Raw genomic sequence first — 23,996 nt, forward strand, 5'->3', positions numbered from 1 at the left:
CTGGAAGTCCAGCAGCGTCACTGGGAGGTCCCCTCACCACGTACAGGTGCCCACGTCAAGGGGCTGCAGTGAGTTAGTTGGAAGCAAAGATAAAATGTGATTGGAAGTAATCTATAGATCAGAGAATTGTGAAGGGCATGAAGAGAGTTTCTACATGTAGATGGAATGGGTGAGCAAATGTAAGTGTCTTATTATAGGCGATTTTGATTTGCCCTTTAATGACTGGAGTAAGGAGGGAAACTCACCATGGGGAAAAAACTTTTAAATATAGGTTATTTGTACCAGCATATTAGAGAAAATACTAGGAGTAAGAATATTCTAGATCTCATCATTACTCATGAATCAGATGACAGGGAACTGGCTCACAGTACAGGAACCATTAGCAAGAAGTGATCACAAAGTTGTTAGTCGGAAGATGAAGAAAGATGTTGCAGTTGTTAACGGTAAAGCCATTGGTTTTAATTTCAGAAAAGAGGGCTATGACAGTTTAAGATGATACATGGCATCTATCAACTGGGCAGATTGCAGAGGGAAGGTGATACACTAGAATTATGGAACACCTTTAAAGCATTAGTCAAAAAAATTAATGCATATATACCATTAAGGAAATACATGCATGGGTGAGCTGGCCAGTCTAACAGAGCAGAAAAATATGACATGGGAAAGTTATAGAGTAATGAAAATTACAGAGTCCACAAGTGGTATAAGTTGATCCATAATGGTAAGACAGAAATGGTTAAAGCAGAAAAGGCCAAATATGAGAAAGCAATAAATGGGGACAAGGAGTCCTTAAGTACATTCATTCGTGTACATCAGCGGTTCCCAACCTTTTTTGACTCGAAAACCCGTTTCAACATAATATTTTTATTACAAACCCCTTTCAACATATTTACTTAAATCAACATAATATCTGACCCGTGACTGACCAGCGTGATACATATCGGCACGTTAGCACCCAATCTCTCCCACTAACATAATGTCAATGTAGGATTCCAGAAACTTGGAGCCATATTCTTTTCAATTGTATTCTCTATACAGATCTTAGAGGAATATTAATGCATAATGTTGGGAATGTTGCCCCAGGGCATGAATCAAGACTCATCCAGAACAAACAATTCTTTATAGCTTTACAGGAATTTGCGAATGAGGTATTTAAAAGAAGAGCATCAAACAGGACACTTTTGTCTATTAGAGATTTAGCATAATAAACAGTTCTAGAATGGCTTGAATGTGTCAGTAGATTTTGTTTTTGATGTTACGTAACTTCTTTATTTACACAACCACTGGTAAATGTTTTCTTGGTTATATTTGAAGTCATAACTTGTAACTGCTTGGAAGATCTAATTTGGATTTAGCAAGTGGTTGTAATTAATAATATGGAATTACTGTGCTTATTATATTTTATTGTTTTGGTTTGATGGGTGCCTTATTTGGAAATTAGTTTTGTGTTCTGTTAGTATATACGATGTATGCATTCCAGGATAGTGTTTTTATTATATTTTGCATGTCAACTATTATTATTTGTTTTAGATGAATTCACAGGTTTCTTGCTTATGTTAATTGATTAGTGCATGCTGTACATTGTTAAATAACAGATCAATCAAGTCTGAAGATAAAAAAGTGGATAATAAGATTTTTATCAAGAAGACCTGGACAATATTTAGTTTTAGAAGTCTGCTTATGATGTCAGAGTTGTTGATAGCCACAATTGTTCAAGATAGAGTCGAGTTGCTAGTGTAAATTTTGTTTCTTTTAATTAATTAATTTAAATATTTTATGTTTTTATAATTATTTATTTATTTTATAAGATGTAAGGTACTCAGTTGAGAGTTAGGCAGATTTGATTTAACGTTCTAGGTGCTGCCTTTATTTTTAATAAAAATGTAAAAAATGTTGTGCATGCTCTCTATATAAAAGGTGTGACCCAAACCACAACTAAATATAAATTTTGAACTGAACTGCATAAATTAATATTAAACTATTTTGTAGTTTACAAAAATATACCTATGTAAATCTAAGCAGACACCGTTACAAAATTTTTAGTGCAAACCCCCTGGAACACTTTTGCGAACCCCTGGGGGGGGGGGGTTCAGAAACCACTGGTTGGGAACCACCGATGTACAAGAATACAAAAAAAGAAGAAAACAAATCGGATCAGACTCTTGTGTAAGAGAATTGGGAAAATGTGACATAACCTTGCTGATGAATTGAATAGGTACTTTTCATTCATCTTTACTGATGAAAGACCCATCGTATTGAGAAAAGGCTGAGCAAGTGAGACTGAGATATACAATTTTGAAATTACAGATGACTGCTTATTAGAAAAATTTTCGAACCTAAAGGCAAGTAAGGCTATTGGAGTTGATGGCATATACCCAGTAATTTTGAGGGAGGCAGCAAGAGAGTGCATCAAATCATTAAGGTTAATTATGAGGAATCACTGGACTTGGGAGAGATCCCTTTGAACTGGAAAAGGGCCAATGAACTGCAAATACATAAAAGCATTTCTAAGAGCAAAGTGGGTAACTACAGACTGGGCAGTCTGATTCAGTGTTTGGAAAAATCTTGGAGGCAATGATTAAGAGTGCATATCGGGGACATCTAGATGGAAATGGCATTCTGAAGGACACACATGATTTTGTTAAGGGAAAAATCATGTTTAACTAACCTGGTTAGCTATTTTGGCACAGTTATTCCATACATACAGCTCATGATCAACAGTGTCAAAATAACTAATATACAGTAAAAGTCCAAAAATCGGAATGTCAGAAATCCGGACCACCCGAGAATCCGGACTTTACAAAAACTCGCAAACTTTTTAAATTTAGCGTGAGTGTCACATGCGTGAGTGCCACAGATGCCCAGCGACAACAAGCAAGCTCACAGTAAACATTTTGAAACGAGCAATCAAAACCGTGGCAACGCTATGATTTTTGTCCTACTCTTTCCATTTACTATATATAACATACGTATTTAGGAGCCATTATTTAAAGATAATGGCTCCTAAAATAGATAAACTTCATGGTGTGAAGAGAAAGAACACGTTGAAATTGAGTGACAAACTTGAAATAATTAACAAAAACTAGAAAGTGGTGTGAGCAATACTGCTTTAATGGAAACATATAACATCAGAAAGACTACAATTTATGATATAAAAAAGGCAAAGAATAAAATTGTAGAATTCACAGCCTCACCTGAGCATTACAATAAAATTGCCGAGAGAAAAAGTTTACATCGGCCAAAATTAGAGAATCTCGATAAAGTGTTGAACGAATGGTTTTTGCTAAAACGATCGGAAAGTATGGCAATTTCTGGGGCGATGTTTATTGCCAAAGCAAGGTCTTTTAAGGAGCAAATGAACAATTAATCAGAGTGCACATTTAGTAATGGATGTGCTTAGGAATTTCAAGACTCGTCATGGTATTAGACAGATATTGCTGGAGAAAGACGGTCGGCTGATACACAAGCAGCAACAGAATATAGTGCAACATTTGAAAAATTGTCTGACTAGACATAACAGCTGATCAAATTTATAATGCTGATGAAACAGCAGTTTACTGGAAGTGTTTGCCCACAAAAACTTTGGCTGGAAACCAAGAACAAAATACAACAGGGTTTAAGCTTAATAAGGAAAGAGTAACTGTTCTTATGTGTGCTAATGCTTCAGGTCAGCATAAAATTAAGCTTTTGGCGATTGGTAAATTTCAGCGCCTACGGGCCTTTAAAGGAATTGTGCACTTACCTGTGACCTATAAAGCCCAAAAGAATGCCTGGATGGACAAAAATACATTTCACGATTGGTTTGTTCATGATTTTATTCTATCAGTTCATCAGAACTTGAGAAAATTGGGAAGCCTGCAAATACAAAGTGCCTGCTACTTCTTGACAACAGTAGGGCCCACCCGCATGAATCAAAATTAGTGTCTTGATTGCGGAAATATTTTTGCATGTTACCTGCCACCAAACGTAACACCATTAATTCAACTCATGGATCAAGGAGTCATTAGGAACTTTAAATGATGCATAAGAATGTCAATCCTTCAGAATTTCAATGCAGTTTTACAATCAAAGATGCACCATTTTCACTCACAACTGCATGGAATGCAGTCGAGCCTGTAATTCTTTTAAGAGCGTGGCAAAAGTTATGGCCGTAAGTGATGTTTGCAGATGTACAATATGATCTAAATGAAGATTTTGAAAGATTTCGCATAAAGCTGAAGGCTTCTGAAGTGAAAGAACTGATGGAAACTGTTAAATTATGTACGGAAGCCAATGCTCTATGCAAACTTAATGCTGATGACATAGAAGAATGGATATGCATTGAATATGATTTTTTTTTTTTTTTTTTTAACGAAAACCCCAAACATAAGAGGTATTAGAACCTCTTATGTTTGGGGTTTACCTCTTATATACCTCTTATATATTTGGGGTTAATACCTCTTATGTTTGGGAAAACCCCAAACATAAGAGGTATTATAGTACTTGGGTTGGAGGGTGAGAAGACGAAAGAAGATATTTGTTGACATTATACTTGGACTTATGTAGACTGCAATTTTCAAGAAATACGTATGAAGGGAGGTTGTTCCAGAAAACGACAGTTGAATGAATAAACGAGGAAGATGAAAAGTTGGTTTTGTGAGTTTGAAGTTGGACAGTAAACGGATGTTGGCTGGTGGCGGCACATGTTCGGACTGTTTTGAAAGAGAGAGGGAATTATGGAAGTATCTGCAGAATAGGCATGCAGCAGAAACCGTACATCTATGAGACAGAGAGTGGAGAGACTGTTAGAGAGCAGTCATTAATTAACCTAACTGCCCTCTTCTGAATGGAATCTAGAAGCCTGAGAAATGTTTAGGGGACACCACCCCAGATGTGGGAACAATATTCCATGGTAGGGTGGATTTGCAATTTGTACAAAGCTGTTTAGAAGAAAAGTAACGCCGAGAGCGAAAGAGAAAACCAAGTTTTTTAGATGCAGAGAAAGCAATATTTGTAATGTGCTTGTGCCAAGAGAAATTAGAAGTCAGGGTAATCCCCAAAAGAGATATATCATTTTGCCTAGAAATCAGTGTCACCAAAGATAAGCATAGGAGCAGAAGAATCCTTTTTTCAAGATATAAGACAAGACTGAGTTTTAGAAGGATGGAAATAAACAAAGTTGTCTTTGCCCCACTGGATATCGGCATTTAAGGAATTGGTAGCGGATATTCGAGAAGTTGAAGTTCATTGAGCAGGGCAAGGTTTCTCAAAATGGAAAGTGGAATGCAATGTGCTATCATCGGCAAAACTATGGATAGGATTTCCAGTCAATGGAAGAAGATCATTAATATACAAGAGGAAAATAGTGGGAGAAAGAACTGAACCTTGGGGGACACCAGCATTAGTCGAGAAGTTAGAAGACAGAGCCATCTTCCACCATCCTCAGTGAGCGATCAGAGAGAAAACTGGATAACCAATTACAAAAAACAGTTGGCAAACCATAAGATAGAAGCTTGTTTAAAAGACCTTTATGCCAAACACAATCAAAAGCAGTTGCTCTTGACATCTCAAAGAGTTACTCTTTGAGATGTCAAGAGCAACTGCTTGTGTTTCACCAAACTTTTCCATTGAATATATCCATAAATGGGTAACATAAGCCAGAATATCACAAGTGGATCGACACTGATGGAATCTGTACTGGCAATCACTGATCAAACAGAAAGTTTCTACGTAGTTTAACAGTTGGCGGTTAATTGATTTCTCCATTACTTTAGAAAGAGTAGAAGTAATTACAATGGGACGATAATTAGATGGGAGGGATTTGTCACCCTTTTTAGGAACTGGCTAGATATGAGCAAGTGAAAAAGGGCAGCAAAGAACAGGAGTAAGTTCAGGAGTGCAGGTTTTGAGAACAAGCAGAGAAATACCATCAGGACCTGGAGCTTTCTTAGCATCAAGATTCGTCAAAATCCTTCTGACATCCTTTTGACGGAAGACCACAGGAGGCATTGAATGGAGCATGTTGGGAATGGTTGGAGGTGATTTACCAAGATCATTAATACAAGAGTTGGAAGAAAAATGGGATGCTAGCAGGGCAGCTTTATCCTTGGCTGAAGTGACAACAAGACCATCTGGTTTTGACAGAGGTGGGAGTAGAGATGAGTAAAAGTTGCATCCAATAGCTTTGGCAAGAGACCAGAATGCTTATCTACCATTAGGGCAAGAAGCAAGTTTTCTACTCTTAGCCTGTTCAAAATCTAGTTTGGACTGATTAATAACTGCTTTACAATTGTTGCGAGTTTTGGTGTAGGAAGAAAATGAAACTGAAGAGTTGGAAGCCAATTATGATATGCAACATTCTTCTCTTGAACAGCCTTAGCTCATTTATTGGAAAACCAAGGTTTAGAAAGAAAACAAGATTTTAAAGTGAAGTGGGGAATAAAGGATTCCATTCCTACAAGAATTTCGATGACACGATCTCAGCAAACATTGACTTCAGAACTTTTGAAACAGTAATCTGAACAAGGAAAAGAAGAAAAGAAATCTCGCAGGTTATCCCATTTTGCGTTCTTGTAATACCAAACAACACGAGGTTGGGAATAGCCATGAGATAAAGGCTCCAATGGAGAAGAGACAATCACCAAGTTGTGATCTGAGGTGCCTAAAGAACCACTCACTTCGACAGTGTATTTAGAAGGGTTGTTTGTGAGAAAAAGATCAAGTATGTTGGCTGTGTGGTTAGGATTATCCTGTATTCTTATAGGTAAATGAACAATCTGTGCAAGATCATTAGTAATTGCAAGAGCCTCAGCATCTCGACCAGCTGGGTCAGTGTGACTAGAAAATGGAAGCCAGCTGGAGTTGTGAACATTAAAATCACCAAGGAAAATTACCTCACTGTCATGAAAGTTGTAATGGAGAAAGTCAAATTGCAAAGAGAGGAAGTCAAAGTGCTCTAAGTGATTAGTGTAGTTGTGAGAACAGTAGAGACAACAGATGAATTTGACACAATGAGGTAGAGAGATTTTAAGCCAGAGAAAATCGAAAAGAGTTCCAAATTACCAAGTCTCTGACAGGGTATATGCACAAGTACCACCTTTGAGCCGAAAGGAATCATACAGCAAATAATAAATAATTTGGAAAACTAATATTGAGGTTGTTAAAGATCCATTTTCAATAAATCATCCAAGGACACCATAACTCAGAAGGAAATGGGAGTCACAAGTTTGTTGCATGCATAGCCTGTGGCATGTGTACTAAGGTCAATCTAGTAGACAAACCAAGTGCAACTGATGATTCTTTTCTTTGCACCTAATGTAAAGGATGTATTAATCTCAAATTAAAACTTGGTGCCTTACTAGAAGAATTTGAGTCATAGAATAAACAAGTGGAACTCATCAGGAACTCAAGTATCTTGTGACCTGCCAAGTGATGCACCTCCAATTTGGGTCCCTGAACAGAACAGTCAAATGCATAATGCTCTCGTTAAAGGAGATTCAGTTTTAGCAGGAGACTACTATCAGGGAAAGATTTTTTGTAATGAAGATAGTTGGCACAGAACCAGGGGAGAGTGTGTTTGCCAGGAGCAATGACTGATGATGCCACCCACAAATTGTCAGATTTTAGGGGGGGGGGGGTAAAAAGTGTTATTATTTATATCAGGACTAACGATATTGAATGAACACAAGTGGACAATTTCTTGGATAAATAAAGGACCATGCTGAAAAATGCCACAAATTAGGTCAGAATGTGTTTGCAATTCTGTTGACACAATAGGGGGGGGGGGATCATGTGCTGAAAGTAATATTATCTCTCCTCACTTAAGATTTGAAGAACTCTGCCAAGGCTCTGCTAATGGATTTTATCAACTTAACCCTCCCACTCTTCTAGGTAAAAGGAATCTATTTTGTAGAGACGGTATTTATTTGAACAAAGGTGGTGCAAGGGTTTTTGCCTTGGGATATTTTAAAAGGTTCGGGGAAATTGCTAGTTAGGCAGGTGAAGAGTAATACTGATATGTTTATCTGATAATATCATTCTTGTTTTTGCTGTAACAGCCAATGTTGAGAACATTTCAAATGAGCAGGAAGATAAGGCTATGGAAATAACCTTAATTAACTTCATGGGGTGTGTCAGGGTAGTAAACTATAGAAGAATAATTAGTCTTCAATGTTTCTACCATAATATCAGGAGTGTTGTCAATAAAATGGATAAATTCAAACTTGTGGTAAGGCTAAGTAATGCTGACTTAGCAGGGATAACAGAAAATGGTACCTACTGGAAATCTGGGATGACAAGTTCCACTATAGCAGTGGTGGCCAACTTAATTTGTGATGCGATCTACTTTTTTTCTTCAAAATGTGCCACGATCTACCATCTCAAGAATTTCATTGCACAATGGTTAAAAAAGTTAATCAACACATAATGAAAAGTGTTGTTTATAAATTTTAAAATAAAATACAATTCAGAATTCTTGTTTTAAATTCATACCTATTTAAATTTTTAATTTATGTGATGTTGTTGAAGTTGCAGCGACTTTCACTGATCAAGAAATTATTCAAAGCATTATAACTCCTGTTAAGATAGAAGAGAATTATTCAGAAGAATCTGGTGAAGGAAATGATCAAGTTGAAGAAAAGATATCTTGGGCTACTGCAGAAAAGTCCATTGAAACAGTTATTAAATTTATGGAACAGAACCATAGCTTCAATCTTCATGCATGTGCACATGGTGCATAATAATTTTATCACAAAGAAATTACAAAGTCATAAACAATATGATATACGAAAGTATTTAAAGAAAGCAACAGAAGCGTCAAGCAGTGCAGCAGATGAGTAGAAGCTGCAAGTGTTCCATCCACAAGCAGTGAAACAGAAATCGCGGAAAAGAATGAATAAATATTTGTTTGTTTTTTGAACTTTGTATTTTATATGAAAATGTTTGTTAATAAACTAAAACAAATAATTAATTTATATAAAATATGTATCTTCTGCATTCATTTATATAGTGTATTTTTCTTTTACATCGTTCATTTTTAAACACGATTTCAAGCATTACACGCTCTTTTTTTTTTTTTTTTTTTTTTTGTGGTGAAAATTTTTATGCTTACATCTTTGTCAGGTGTTGACTTTATTTTTCTTTAAAACTGCTCGTTTCGATAAATGAAGCATGCTTTATTTGCTAATGAATAAACTGTCAAAATTTAACTGGTCATCTCTTCTTTATTCCATCTTAAATTTGAATTTAATTTTAAAAGTATTGCCTGAGAATCCGGATCGACCAAGTCCCCGAGCAGTCCGGATTTTCAGACTTTTACTTTCACTGTGTATGGATCTTAGAAAAGCAATTGACTCAGTCCCTCAGGAGAGGTTACTACGTAAGCTAGTCCACATTAGGATCACAGACAAGATTCTAAGATGGATGGCAAGGTGGCTGCAGGGCAGGAGGCAGAGGGTTGTGACTAATGGCTATTCTACAGATTGGTGTAATATCAGATGTGGGGTTCCCCAAAGAACTGGTTCTTGGACCACTTTTGTTTCTGATTTTCATAAATGACATTGATGAAGGGATAGAGGACAAATCAAAATTTGCAGATGATGCAAAGATTGGGAGAGTGGTTAATGATCACTGGCAAGCAGCACTCCTTCAGGATGACTTGATCAGCCTTCAAGGAAAGTCAGGAAGGTGGCAAATATGTTTTAATACAGCAAAATGCAAGGTCTTACAACTTGAGGTATAGCAATCCAAAAATAGCTATACACTTGGTGGGGTTGAATTAAAAACAGTAGAGGAAGAAAATTATCTGGGAGTTATGATATAGGTGGATATGAAGTTCTCAGAGTAATGTAGACAAGCAGCCAGAAAATCCCATGATGATTAGTGATTTATCAAACAATAGCCTACACAGATAGGGAGGTCATAATTCCACTAAAAGGCAAATTGTAAGAATGCAAATGGAATACCACGTCCAAGTGCAGAGAGCTTATCTGATGTAGCCTTACCTGAGTGGTCAGGGGCAGAGTGCTGTTGTATACACTCTTTGAGCGGACTGCAGTTCATCCCAATGATTGCTAAATACGATTAACAATTGTATTCATAATTTATTGTAAACTCCTCTGACCAGATAGTCATGCTGAAGTATGACATTAAAAAGACATTGAGTTCCTGGGTTCAAAGACTTGCAACAAGCATGGTAAGATCTGCAGAACAGTAACCATATGAGGAAAGACCTTTGATTATGTGGGTTAAACAGCTTAGCAACCAGGCACCTTACAAGGGACCTGATTGAGGTCTATAAAAGTCATGAGAGGGGACAGTAAAACGAACGATGGCAAAATTTTCACTTATAAAGGATTTCAGAACTATGGATCATACATTCAAATTATGGGGGAAGAGGTTTAGACTGGATTTCAAGGAGTTTTCTTTTAGTCAGCAAGTTATTGATTACTGAAGAAGTTACCTCTGTGGGTGGTTTTTTATCTTTATTTTTTTGCTTTTATAAAAATATAAAAGATATAAATCTTTATATTTTTAATGTTATTTTTGATTTATTTTTATTATTATTTCTTTTTTAAGAAAACCCCCAAACACAAAAGGTATTAGAATCAGTAGTGCTCAGTACCTTGTATAGGCTGAGAAAATAAAAGAAGATACTTGTTGACATTAGACTTGAATATCTGTAGATACATGTGAAGAGAGGTTGTCCCAGAAAAAAGAAGTAGAAGGAAAAAATGAGGAAGAAGAAAAGTTGGTTCAGAGTTTGAAGTTGAAGAGTATATGGATCTTGACTGGTTGTGGCAAGTGTTTGGACTTGTTTGGAAGGGGGGATTATAGAAGCCAATTCAGAAGAGTAACCCATGGAAGTATCTATTGAAAAGGCATGCAGCAGAAATAATATCGATGACACAGAGAGTAGAGAGATGGGTCATTAATAAACCTAACTGCTATCTTTTGAATAGAGTCTAGAAGAGGTGATGAGAACAATAATTCATGGTAGAGCCAATTTCAGATTTGTACAAAAGTGAGTAGCTGTTTAGAAGAAAAGCAATGCCAAGAGCAAAAGAAAAAACCCAGTTTTTTAGATGCAGAAGGAGCAATATTTGTGATGTGCTTTATGCCAAGAGAGTAGAAGTCAGGATAATCCATAATAGAGATACATGATTTTGTTTAGAAATCAGAGTGTCATCAAAGATAAGCATAGGAGCAGAAGAATCCTTTTTTTTTTTGTGAGATATAACACAGGCTTGAAATTAATAAGCTATCTTTTCCTCACTGGAGAATTAATTCGAGATCAGCATTTAAGGAATTGGTGGTGGACATTTGAGAAGTTGAAACTATTTGTGCAGGGAAAGATTTCTCAAACTGGAAGGTGGAATGCAACATGCCATCATCAGCAAAACTATGCACAGGATCTCCCAGTCAATGGAAAGTCATTAAAATACAAGAGGAAAAGAGTAGGAGAAAGAACTGAATCTTGGGAAACACCAGTATTAGTGGAAAAGTTAGACAGAGAGCCTCTACCATTACCTGTAATGAACAGTCAGAGAGCAAAACTCTATACCCAATTACAAAAAAACAGATGGCAATTCATAAGATGGAAGCTTGTTTAAAAGACCCTTATGACAAACACTATCAAATGCCATAGAAATGTCAAGAGGAATTGTTTGTGATACTTGTTTCACCAAAATTTTCCATTGAATTTGTCCACAGATGGGTAATATAGGATAATGTATCACCAGTGGATCAACAGTGATGGAATCTATACTGGCAATTATTGATCAGATGGAGGATTTGAGACAGTTTAAGATTTTGCAGTTAATGGATTTAGCATTAGTCGAGGCATACGATGCAAAAAAGCAAGCTTATGCAGCATTAGTCAAAAAAAAAAAAAAAAAACCCTTTCCATTTAACTCCCCCACCATTCGTTCCAAATGCCTGTCCAGCTCAACCTTAAATTTATTTAGGCTATCAACTTCCACAACAAAAGATGGAAGTCTGTTCCACCAATCAACTACCTGCTGGCTAAAGGCAAATTTCCGCACATCTATTCTACAACTGTCTTTCCTCAATTTGAAATTGTGGCCCCTCAGGTTCTTAATCTGAGCAAGAGGAAGAATCCCATCAGCATTGAGCTTGCTCAACCCATTCAAGGCCCCCCCCACACACTACTCCGACTCCTTCCAGTCGCTATGTCAGAGTAGAGGCAGTGAGATTATACACTAGCTGATCCATATACCTTCTAGAGAGTTATCAATGGGCAGTCTGATGGGCTGTTTATTAGCCAGCCTGCAAACATTTTAAGAGCTGTACCCTCAAAATGTAAGGAAGATTAAATCTCACCATGATGCCCATCATAACCTCAAAACACATCAATCACACTGCATGATGAAAGAGATGGGGTTGTCAGAGCTTTGCTCTGGAGACTAAATATGGGTCTCATCGCTTCAAGCCTCCAATAAGCAAAGTGGTAGTACTGAAATGGTTGACGAATTATCTACCACCTAGTACTGCCCAGTAACACGGAGGGGCAGCATTCCTTTGTGTGTGGTGTTGACACCATACCTCGACGGCTGTTTACATCAGTTCACACCTGGGTGGTCATCTCCAGTATACTAGGTGCAGTATTTTAGGAATTGCACAGGGTTACTAACAGTCTCTTCATTGTGAAGGTGCAAGCAGAAAATTTGGTTGTCACAGAACAACCAAACATTACTGAAATTCGGTCCACCTCAAGTGTCAACATCAGTTCCATCAGCATTTTATTTAAACTGCCAGGTAGCAAGCCCTAGTTGTAATATCTGAGAGAATGTCTGTGACAAGCCTTAAGAACCATTGTACTTTTGCTTTTATGTTTATTATTATTATTATATTTATTTTTGCTTTTATTATAACATTTAAAAAAACTACAACAAACTGTAAAGAGACAGGTGTGCAGATGCATAAAATGGCTAAAAAAAAAAAAAGCAATAGAGTGACACTGATGTAAATTTTTTGTATTCCCTCAGTATACAAATGGTGTATAAAAAGTTTTGCCTATCCTATTTTTAATTTCAGGTTATAGATTTATATCATAGTATTAAGGCTGCTACTTTTAAAACTAGTCATTAACAGCACCCCCCCCACTCGTTTAAAAACACATTTAAAAACACCCCCCACTCGTTTCACTTGAGTGGGGGGTGTTTTTAAATAGGTTTCCAAATAGATTTTTGGTTACTTGTGTATTGAGTTAAAGTTTGGTCTTAGAGACCTTGTATAAAGTTAAAGTTGTAAATAGTTGGCAATTGTAGCCTTTTAATATGTTCGGTAATAAGTCGAGCGCTGGCTCTCTTTCCAAGAAAAAAGCAGAGATGGAGTTGGAAGCAGAGAGTGATTCTGAGAGTGAAAACTCTGAGACTCAGGAAGAGGTGGAAGATATAGATCTTGAAGAAGTAAATGGAAAAACTGATAGTACTGGAGAATCTCATGATGCGGCTCGTAAAAGGAAAAAGCAGAAGGTATGGACACCAGAAAAGAAATCAGAAATGATAAATAGTATGAAGAAGCTGTTAAATTCTATGACAAAAAGTTCGGAACAAGGGCCTGTGGTAACAGGATTAGATAAAATAGCAGAGGCACGAGGGAGATTAAGGGCTCTCCTATTGCAAAGAGAACATCGAGTAACGGGCAATGTAGCAACCAAGATCATGGAAATATGGGATGATTTAGAAATGGCCATAGTAAAGTTGGAGATAGATTTACGTGTTATTAAGGCTGAAAAGAAAGACATTCAAAAACAATACAAAAAGGAATATGCCACCGTGGTAAAAGAAAAGTGCGATGCGAAACCCAGAGTGGCAGTCATTACTACCAAGAACTGTAACCATAAATGTAGTGAAGACATTAAAAAAGATCTAATTAAAAAAGTGAGACCTGAGCTACAGAATGTCAAGGTACAAAATTTAAGAGCTGTACTGGATAAGAAGATCATCCTTGAAGTAGAGTCAGAAAAGGATATAGAATTGCTCGAAGATTGTCCAAAATTTAAAGAACTGAAATTGTGTGTGGAAAAAGTAAAGAAGCGAGATCCCAAGGTTCTGATTTATGATGTGGAACTAGATGTGAATAAAGATAAGTTGAAAGAACAACTATGGATTAAGAACTTGAAAGATTATGGAGTAAATTATGATGTATTCCAAGAAAGCTTTAATGTTATATCAGTAAATAAAGCAAAGAACAAGAAACTGAATAACTGGATAGTGCAGATAGCAGGTTCCGTACATAAGCAGTTGATTAGAAAAGGAAAAGTGTTTGTAAATTGGTCTGCCTGTCGAGTTCGCGACATTATCACAGTGACCCAATGTTACAGGTGCATGGCTTTTGGCCATATAGCTAAGTTCTGTAAAATGAAAGCGTTTTGCGGATATTGTTCCATTGAAGGACATTCATATAAAGATTGTGTTAACAAGGAAAGATCGCCTTGTTGTATAAACTGCAAACGCAGAAAAGTAACAGCAGAACATAATGCAGTAGACCATACTTGTCCCGAGTATGAAAAGGCAATGGCCCTAAGTAAGAGAAGAACAGATTACGACTAAAATTGTTAAGTGATGTCATCTGTGGCTATGGGTCTGTGCCAAAGGTCTATTGAGATAGTGCTAAGCTTGGAAAGAGACTCAGCGTGAGACTATAGTTTTAATGGTTTTATAAAGTAAAGTTAAATAAATTTTAACCTCGAAACGTGTAGAGGTCTTCCTCCACGAGGAAGGGGCGGTAACTGTGGTCACACGGGATATTTACTTATCTCTGTGTGACCACAGGCTAAAGACCGATTTTTATGAATCCTTTAATCAACAGAAATGTTTAGAATAAATCTTGGCTTAATAATTAATGTAGTGATGATAGGTCACATAAAAATATAAATGTAATACAAAAGTTTAAGACTTTTGCGCAGATAGGCTATTGCCTGGGTGGCGCACTGAAGGTTCTGTTGCTTAAATGGAATATCCTATTTTTAATTTCAGGTTATAGATTTATATCATAGTATTAAGGCTGCTACTTTTAAAACTAGTCATTAACAGCAAAAAAAAAAAAAAAAAAAAAGATTTTTTGTATATTTTTCCAATTTGAAAAGTTGCATCTATAGAAACTGAAAATGAGTACTAAGCTGTCATCAAATATCTATTCTTAAAAGCGTTTTTCTGTAAAAGATAACTAATATCTAAGAGGATATAAAGTAGTACAAGGTATATGTCCTTTATGTGCAACTATAAAAAACTGGTATGGTCCAATTGGTCAGGAAGACCAATTTCATTCACTACAGAAAAAAAAAAAAAAAAAAACTGGGTTCATGAAATATTGCAGAATATTAATCAAAAAGATAGAAGACACTTCTGATATCCTACAAACATGCTTTTAAAGTAATTTATGAAGATTTGGGCACAAACAAGTTGGTTCCCAGACTTAATGCACACCAGAAAAGATGTAAGGTCGTATCATGTTATGAAAGGCTATTCTCACAAAGTTTCAGACAAATAGAGTGAAATTTAAAGTAAACTGTAACTACTGATGAAATCTGGTTGTATTTCCATGATCAAAAAACATAAATCAGCAGAGTGGAGGAATAGTTGTTTACCTTGACCAAAAAACATTCCACACACCACAAATCAGTAAGCAAAGCAATGGCCATGGTGTTCTAGGATTGCAGGGGTATAATGTTCTGGACAATTTGGTATGCTTAAATTATATAGCAGAGTATGAGCCAATGTTATTGGCTCATCCTCTGCTATATAATTTATAAATGGAATTCTTTTCTTTGAAATGGAATTCTTTTCTTGCAGGAATATACTTCTGCATACAAGGCTCATAACTATGTCCAAAATAACAGAAATTGAATTTCAAATTACAGGCCAACCTCATTCTATAGATTTGTTCCCCCCAGATTATCATTTCCTTAGTTCAAAAAATATCTCAGAGAAATGAAATATGCACAAATAGTAATGTTACCACTGCTACAGAGGCATGATTTCAGGCTTAAACTTTACGATTTCTGTTACAATTAAAGTTCCTTAGAGGGTTAACACAGAAAGTATATAAATATCAGCAGTGAAACATGTTTAATAAAAACTTTCAATATCTCCTTTCTTTATATGACAGGCTAAAACTTTTCAACCTTCCTTTCCCACAGCTTTGGTCTTCAATCAGTATTACTCATTGAGTTAAAAATATGAAGTATGGTTACTCTCAAAAATCAGATAAATATTATCTCATTACACTGAACAACAAATTTTGGGTCATATCTTGTTATGGCCATGAAAGTAAGTAAGTTTACTTTATAGATTTTGGGGTACTAAACATGGAAATAGTGCTTAAAATGGCAGATTTGATTTTTTTTTTTTTTTTAAAGAGCCAAAGTAGTTTTTTATATTTATACAAGATTTTTTTTTGTTTATATGGCAGTAAGATGTAGCTACGAACATACCTGTATCAAACATGGGACCTTTTTGCCTTTTGCTTGTATTCAGCTTTGGGAGCATCCCTTTTCAATGTTCAACAATAATCAGCTAACATGGTGGCACTCCATTTCCTTTTGTATCTTTGTTCCATGGCTGCTACACCTTGATGGAAGGTGCTGACCATGCTCGTTTCTGACGGTACTGCAGTTTGGCAAGAAGAAATCCAGGTGCGAGTGCAAGAAATGCATCTTCAATAACATGTTGCACCTCGGTTTTTCCGTAAGAAGTAAAGTGTGTTAGTTGTCTGACTGCACCAGGAGTTTCTCCCATTTCTGCATTGTATTATTTGTATGTGTGACACAGAACTCTGTGGAGTCCAGAGATTTAAAAAGTGTGTGAGGAGTGGTTTGTTGTGCAGTGTAATGTTCTGTTGTTTCTCTGACTATGTAGCTGTTGGACCCCTATTGGGACCCACCGTTGCCCACTTTTCCATGAGGAGGCAGGTCAAGCACTCAGTAGATTATTTAGGTACTATGGCAGGCTGCATCACCCAATTTCTGAGGATTTCAGTGGCAAGGCCTATATATATATATATTTAAATAATGGCTTAAAAGTTATCGGATACATATATATATATATATATATATATATCATCATCCATTTTCAATCCACTGCAGGATGAATGAAGGCCTCTCTAGCAACTTTCCAGTTTCTTCTGTTTTGAGCAATGGCCATCCATTTACTACCCACAAACTCATGAATTTCATCTGTCCATCTCCATTGTTGTCTTTCAGGTTTTCTTCTAGCTCCTCTTGGGTGCCATTCTGTTATTCTCTTCGTCCATCTGTCATCAAGCTGTGTCCTGCCCAAGACCATTTTAGTTCTTTAGTTTTGATAAGAATGTCCTTTACTTGAGTTTGCTGCCTAATCCATGTGTTTCTCTTCTTATCTAACAGTCTGATTCCCAATATAATTTGTCTTCGCTGTGTAGTTCTCAGCTTCTCTTCCATTCTTTTGGTGAGTGCCCAAGTTTCACTTCCATAAGTCATGGTGGGTAGTATACATTGGTTCATTGTTTTACGTTTCAGACAAATTGGGATATTGCTCCTCAGTATGTGACCATATTTCCTGAATGCTATCCATCCAAAATTTATTCTTCTCTTGACTTCCAGCCATTTATCATTATTACAGCTAATGACTTGTCCCAGATAAGTATATGACTCCCCCTTTTTAATTACTGCTCCTTCAATCATTATATCCCTTTCTATGGCATACTTGTTCATCATTACTTTTGTTTTAGCCATATTCATCTTTAGTCCAAAATCCTTACTAACTCTGCACAACTGATTTAAGATTTTCCTCTAATTCTTTGGGATCGCGGCTTATGACCACAATGTCATCTGCAAATCATAAATGGTTTAGGTACTCTCCATTCACATTGACTCCTTTCTGCGACCAGTCTAATCTTCTGAAAGCTTCCTCAAGGGCAGCAGTAAACATATATACTGTATTTCTTCAATTCTAAGACGCCATCGATTGTAAGACACACCTTAATTTAAAAGCTTTGATTCTAAGAAAAAAAATAAATAAATAAAATAAAACACTAAAATAAATCTAACAAATATTTTCATTATAATAGAATTCGATTTACTAACAACAATAGTACCGGTATTTATCAGTAGGTATGTTATTCATCACTTCCTTCTGAATCTTCTGAGCTGTCGATATATACATCTGAATCAATATCGGAGTCTACTTCACATTCAGGGTCAAATTCTTCTCTGCCGTCGTCATCTTCATTATTCCATAATATATCATCTTCTGAGCCATCGAGAGCATTGGTGATGCAACATTTTTTAAATGAGTGCTTTACTATTCTTTCTGGGATCAGCTTCCAAGCTGTTGATACCCATTCTGCCAATTTTTATGCCGGCACTTTCTTAATTTTTAAGGAAGGTGTCAGCGGAAGATTGTCGGTCAACAGCCAGGATTCATATTCCTTTCTCAAGTAATCCTCAAATGGTTTGTTAACTGAAACGTCGAGTGGCTGCAATTGGCTAGTCATGCCACCAGGAATCACAACCAAGTCACCACGTTTTTGCATGATTTTATTTTTGACACGTTCGGAAAAATGTCCAAGAAATGATTCAAGTACTAGCATGTTAGGTGGGATGTCTATTCCACACAACATTTAGCCAATTTTCCATAAGCTCTGCCGACATACATCCATTTGTTTTGTGCACGCACGATAACATCTTTGGGGAAAATTTCATTCTTCGGTGTGGTTTTTCTATTTAAAATTAAATATGGTGGCAACTTTTGACCATCAGCAGTGATGCATAGCATCACAGTAATATGCTGTTTTTCGTAGCCCATACTTATAATCTTGATTTCTTTAGCACCTTAAGCGTTGACTGTGTAATTTTGAGGCATATCGAAGAAGACTGGGGTTTCATCAGCATTTCCAATTTGACTAAACTCAGTTTCTTTTTTTCTTAATTTCATCACCTGTCGCTGAAGTTAATCAGCTTCTGTTGAAAGTCTGCAGGAATTGTTTGCCAAATAGATGTTCGGCACCTTAACGATAATCCACTATGATGCAAGAGTCTGTCGCACCAGCCACGATTGCCTTTAAAAATTATTTTCTCTATTCCGATGGACTTGGCAATTTCTCCGGCTTTCAATTGCATGGATTAGTATTAGTAACGGCCGCATGGTGCAAGAAAGCCTATGGCTTATGCTGCACCAGCCAAAAAAAAAAATAAATAAATAAAATAAAAAAAATAACTAAATAATAATAATTAAAAAAAAAAAAAAAAAAGGAAATTAAACCTATCATCCTATGCGCTTCCCTTACCCGAAAGTACTATCCAGATGACCTTTGAATTTCCCCAAAAGGCTTCTGTGGCCATAATGCACCTCCCAAGGTTTTTGCAGTACTTTGATCCAAGCCCGAGGTGGGAATCGAACCCGCGACCTTTGGGTTGCCAGGCAGGCACTTTACCCACCCGGCTAGCCCGGTCGTCCTTTTGCGCATGTCTCTGTTACAATATGTATCACAGCTTCATCAACTTGTGGAAGCCTTCCTTTCTTAGGCCCTGTAAAGTACTTGGTTGTTGCGTTGCACGAAAATATGGAATTGCGATAATTTCTCCAACGACAAACATTTACTTCACTAATATCAAAATGTTGACCTGCAGCTCAATTTCCATGTTCTTTTGGATACACAATAACTTTTTGTTTCAATGCGGGCAGCTTCGTAGTGCAATCTTTTTGACATTTTAATGTGCATAAAGGATCAAAATTAACAAAATACAGTGACTCCACTTCTTACGTACTTTCGAAGATACAAACAAAACTTTCTAGTTTTCGCTGAGTGAGCTCCACTATAATGAAATAACGGTGGCTTCACGTTTCGAAAGCATGTGAAATCACCCACGGCACTTTACTCTCCAATGGAATTGGAGAATGCGATAACTTGGAGGTGGGGTTTCCACGTAAAAACAAAACGTGTGGTGCTGTGCAAAGCACGGGAATATTCAAAAAAAAAAAAAAAAAAAACTGCAATTGTAAGACGCCATCAATTCTAAGATGCACCCCGTTTTTAGAGACGTTTAAAGGGAAAAAAAAAGTGCGTCTTAGAATCGAAGAAACACACACACAAAATAAAAAATAAATTCTTTGGTGGGACGAGCTCCACCAAAGAAACAACGAGATCTTCCATAAGCTGGCGGTAGTTGCCGGCTTTAACAATTCAAATGTTTTCTTAGAAAACATTTGAATTGTTCATCTTTGAAAAGTTGCCTTATTTGTGAACCAATAAAAATACTTGCCTTAATCTTCTCCATACTAAGTCTTGGAAACCTCTCTTGCAAGTATGTGAATGCAGGACCATTCACTTCCACAGCCTTCATGAAATTTTTCATGAGCCCCAGTTTGATATTGAATGGTGGAAGCAAAACTTTGTTTGGATCTACCAGAGGTTCAGATGCTATGTTCTTTATTCCAGGTGTTAATGATTTTCATTGACGCCAACTCCTCTTCTCATAGTGCATATCTTTGGCACAACCATCCAACTCACAGAGAAAGCAACATTACTTAGCGTAACCCTTTTTGTAGTCCTAATAAAATGGTGATTACCTTTAAATCACCACATATCTGCCACTCACACTTCTGATAGTGTACACCTAAGAGGATGTTCCCCATGTCTGCATATGTTTCGTTTTTGTGGACAGCATACGCAAGAGGTATTGAAGGCAGCATATTACCATTGTGTAATAACACAGCCTGAAAGCTAACCTTAGAAGCATCTATAAATAGTTGCCATTCTTTGGAAACGTGCCTCATGTTCATTGCTGCCATTAGATCACTGGCATCCTTACAAACAGTGAATTCACCTTCTGTTTGATAGAAGTTATCATGGTCTTTATTTCAAGTATGAAATGTCACTTTCATAGAATGATCTAGTAGATTCCACTGTTATAGCCTCAAAGTCAAAAGTCTCCCTTATTCTTTGGCACTTCAAGATCCCTGATGAGGTCATTAAGCTCATATGCTGTGACCTTATGTGATTCTGAAGGATAAAGGTTTGGACAAAATGGTAGACGTACACAGCTGCCATACTTCTTCATGCATATCAAGTTGATGTTCATCAGTGTCTTCATCAGTGTACAGAAAAATGGTTCGGGTGGTTCAGGCATGGATAGTACTTCACTATGAAGCACAGGACAAATTACAAATGGTATATTTGGATACATCACTGTCCACTTTTTCTTCATTGTCATCCCTTTTCTAATAGGAGGCACAATACAGAAGTAATAGTCTATGACATGATGTTGGCTCCCTCCATATCATGGGTACCGTGGAAGGCATAAACCGTCCCTTTTGATTTACCCAAATGTTGAGTTTTGATAAACAGGTAGTGCAGCATATGTGTGGAGCCCTTGTCCTGGTGGCCTATTTTACACCCAAAGTATGAGAAACAGGCCTTTTTTATGGCTTGAGTTAAAGGATACTTTCTTGAAGCTAATGCAACTTCCCCACATATGCAACAGAAGTCATCCAAACTATTTACACAATTATGGGGTATAACAATCTTTAGCATTAGCAGAGACATACGATGCAAGAAAGCAAGCTTATGCAGCATCAGCCAAAAAAAAAAAAAAAAAACCCTCCCATTTCACCCCTCCATCTTACACAACACAAATACTTCACAAAAAGTAGGAATCTCACAGAGAACAAATCACCCCCAGTACCTAGCCATATTCAAGGATTACTGCAACAGAGTTGAAGACTAATTTGAGGCAAAACTTATCATGATGCAGAGCGAGGTGTGCCGATCATGTGATAAGAGCATTGCAGTACTGAAACCGCGGTGTTGCAATGCATTTTGCCGAGAGCCATAGTTGATAACGTGGAGCAGTGATTTTCAAACTTTCAACATCTACGGAATCCTTGTCTCTAAATATTATTTCCATGGAATCCTACTCAGTTAATACATGTCTTTAGGTATATAAATGACTTAATTTTTTAAATTATAATATGTACTTTACTGAAACTATTATTATTATAATGGTGAGGAGAAGTAGAAGAAAGGGAAGTATAATTATTAAAAAATATATAAAAATAAATTAATTTTTGCAAAACTTCAGAAAATGTCTCGCGGAACCCAGTTTGAATATCACTGATGTAGAGTAATTCGCTAATATGAGATCCCAACTGTAATTCGAAAACATGAGCAAATCAACGAATTTTAACATTATTTTCATGTTCATCTGCATAAAATTAGTCAAGATTGGGTATTTTCATTTTAATAACATTTTACGTATTGACCCGTGTTATTGGTCTGGTCTAGTGATCCTCAACTAACATTTTAAATACAGGTAGTTCTCGACTTTACGAGTTAATTCGTTCCTAGCGCACGCTTGTAAAGCGAAAGCTCGTAAAGCGGGAATTTATTTCCCATAGACATAAGGTTAAAATAGGGGTTACGTTCTCAACAATGAAATTAGTTAGCTAATTAGTTTATGTTTAAATAATGATTGATTTATCGAAAGAAATGAAAACGTAGCCTGTAAAATCAAGCAAATTATAATAATAGAGAAATTATTTACGACTTACAAATGTTAAAGAATGTTTATTCTTCATCATCATTGACTAAATGCACACTCGTTGATCACTCATTATTGGCTCGGCACTCGGTTTGTTGCACAAGGAGTTTTCTTCAGAAATGCTTCAAGAAGCATTTTTTTCCAAGATAATCTTCTCTTTTAATTATAAATTTCACGATTGCATGCATAAGCATTTTTTAACGGCACACACAAATTGCAACTAACACAATTCGCGTGGAGTGACAAGTTTACGAAGCTTAAAATAAAAGGAATGAAGAGAAGATTGTGAAAATTTTTGTTTTTTATACAATTGAAGATTTCAGTAAAGGGCAAACACATTTCACCATAATAACGTAAAAAAACCACACAATTCCAGCTATCGGTATTTTCGCAAATGCAAGAAGATCGAGTTTACTACCCGTTTATAATTGCTTGCAGTAACAGAAAAGCCCAATAAACCGGAAAGTGCAAATTGTTTTATGGTCGTGACCTCCAGAAATATATCACAAAGGCGTTTAAAATTGATTCTTATAACAGAACATATGATAACGATGAAAGTGTAGTACATTTTTGATGATTTCAATTGGTAACTAATACAATTTACAAACCATGCTCACGACTTTTATATGGCCTTAAGGTCACGCTCGTGATCTTAAAAATGACATTTTAGAGAGATAAATAGCTTAGTTATACAGCGAAAATTTCAACTTCCGAGATCTTGAAACGAATTACCAAAAAACAACGTGTTATTGGGTTCACATTACGATATTTTAACTATAAGATGGTGTCTCTGGAATTGATTAATATCGTAAAGTGGAGTACACTGTATTGTATAGCTACGCAAGTGGTTTGGAATGCAGTATTTATGAATATTTAACATTCATTTTTTGCAATTAATGTTCATATTTTCGATTTTGTTGATACTTGATACTTGGGGAAAAAAAACTCGTAAACCCGGGAACTCGTAAAGCAAGAACTGCCTGTACTGAATTAAATGTGATTGCGCATGGGAAAAGAATTTATTATTATAGATGATTAGTATTCCGGACCACATATACTACTGAAGCCAGCATACACAGTCATAAAACATAAAAAGAAAAATTTTATCTTTATTTATTTATATATTATATAAATATTAACAAATAAATAATATGGCCAAACAACTACAACAATGGAGGTAATATAGCACTGCGGTATTGTTATCTTGTAAGATATAGATTATTATGCATGCGATTTTTTACTTCAATTCTGGTACTTAGCAGAGGGTACCTAGATCTGGAATAAATTCGTTGAGGCTTTATACTTATTTTGTGTAAGCTTTCTATATGATAAATAAAATAACTCTATAAAATTGAAGAATTCATACCCCTAGTTAAAGCATCAAGAACTCCATTGCTCTCTAGGTAATGCCTGAACTCTTCTCTTTTTGGATCTGTTGATAATGGAAATACCTGAAAAATAAGTTGTTTTTATACAT

General features: G+C 36.2%; 1 protein-coding gene across 1 annotated transcript in view; it reads right to left on the bottom strand.

Moving 5' to 3' along the window:
• The window catches only part of LOC150081374 (c-Myc-binding protein-like), a 54,909-nt gene that overhangs the window by 16,794 nt on the left and 14,119 nt on the right, over nucleotides 1–23,996 (bottom strand). Inside the window, exon 2 of the mRNA XM_090379589.1 lies at nucleotides 23,886–23,970. Within this exon, the coding sequence (XP_090235715.1) occupies nucleotides 23,886–23,970 (85 nt within the window). The remainder of the gene's footprint in view (nucleotides 1–23,885; nucleotides 23,971–23,996) is intronic.

Source organism: Mastigoproctus giganteus, chromosome 8, assembly GCF_048544385.1.
Source record: "Mastigoproctus giganteus isolate SK-2022 chromosome 8, ASM4854438v1, whole genome shotgun sequence".
NCBI lineage: Eukaryota > Metazoa > Arthropoda > Arachnida > Uropygi > Thelyphonidae > Mastigoproctus > Mastigoproctus giganteus.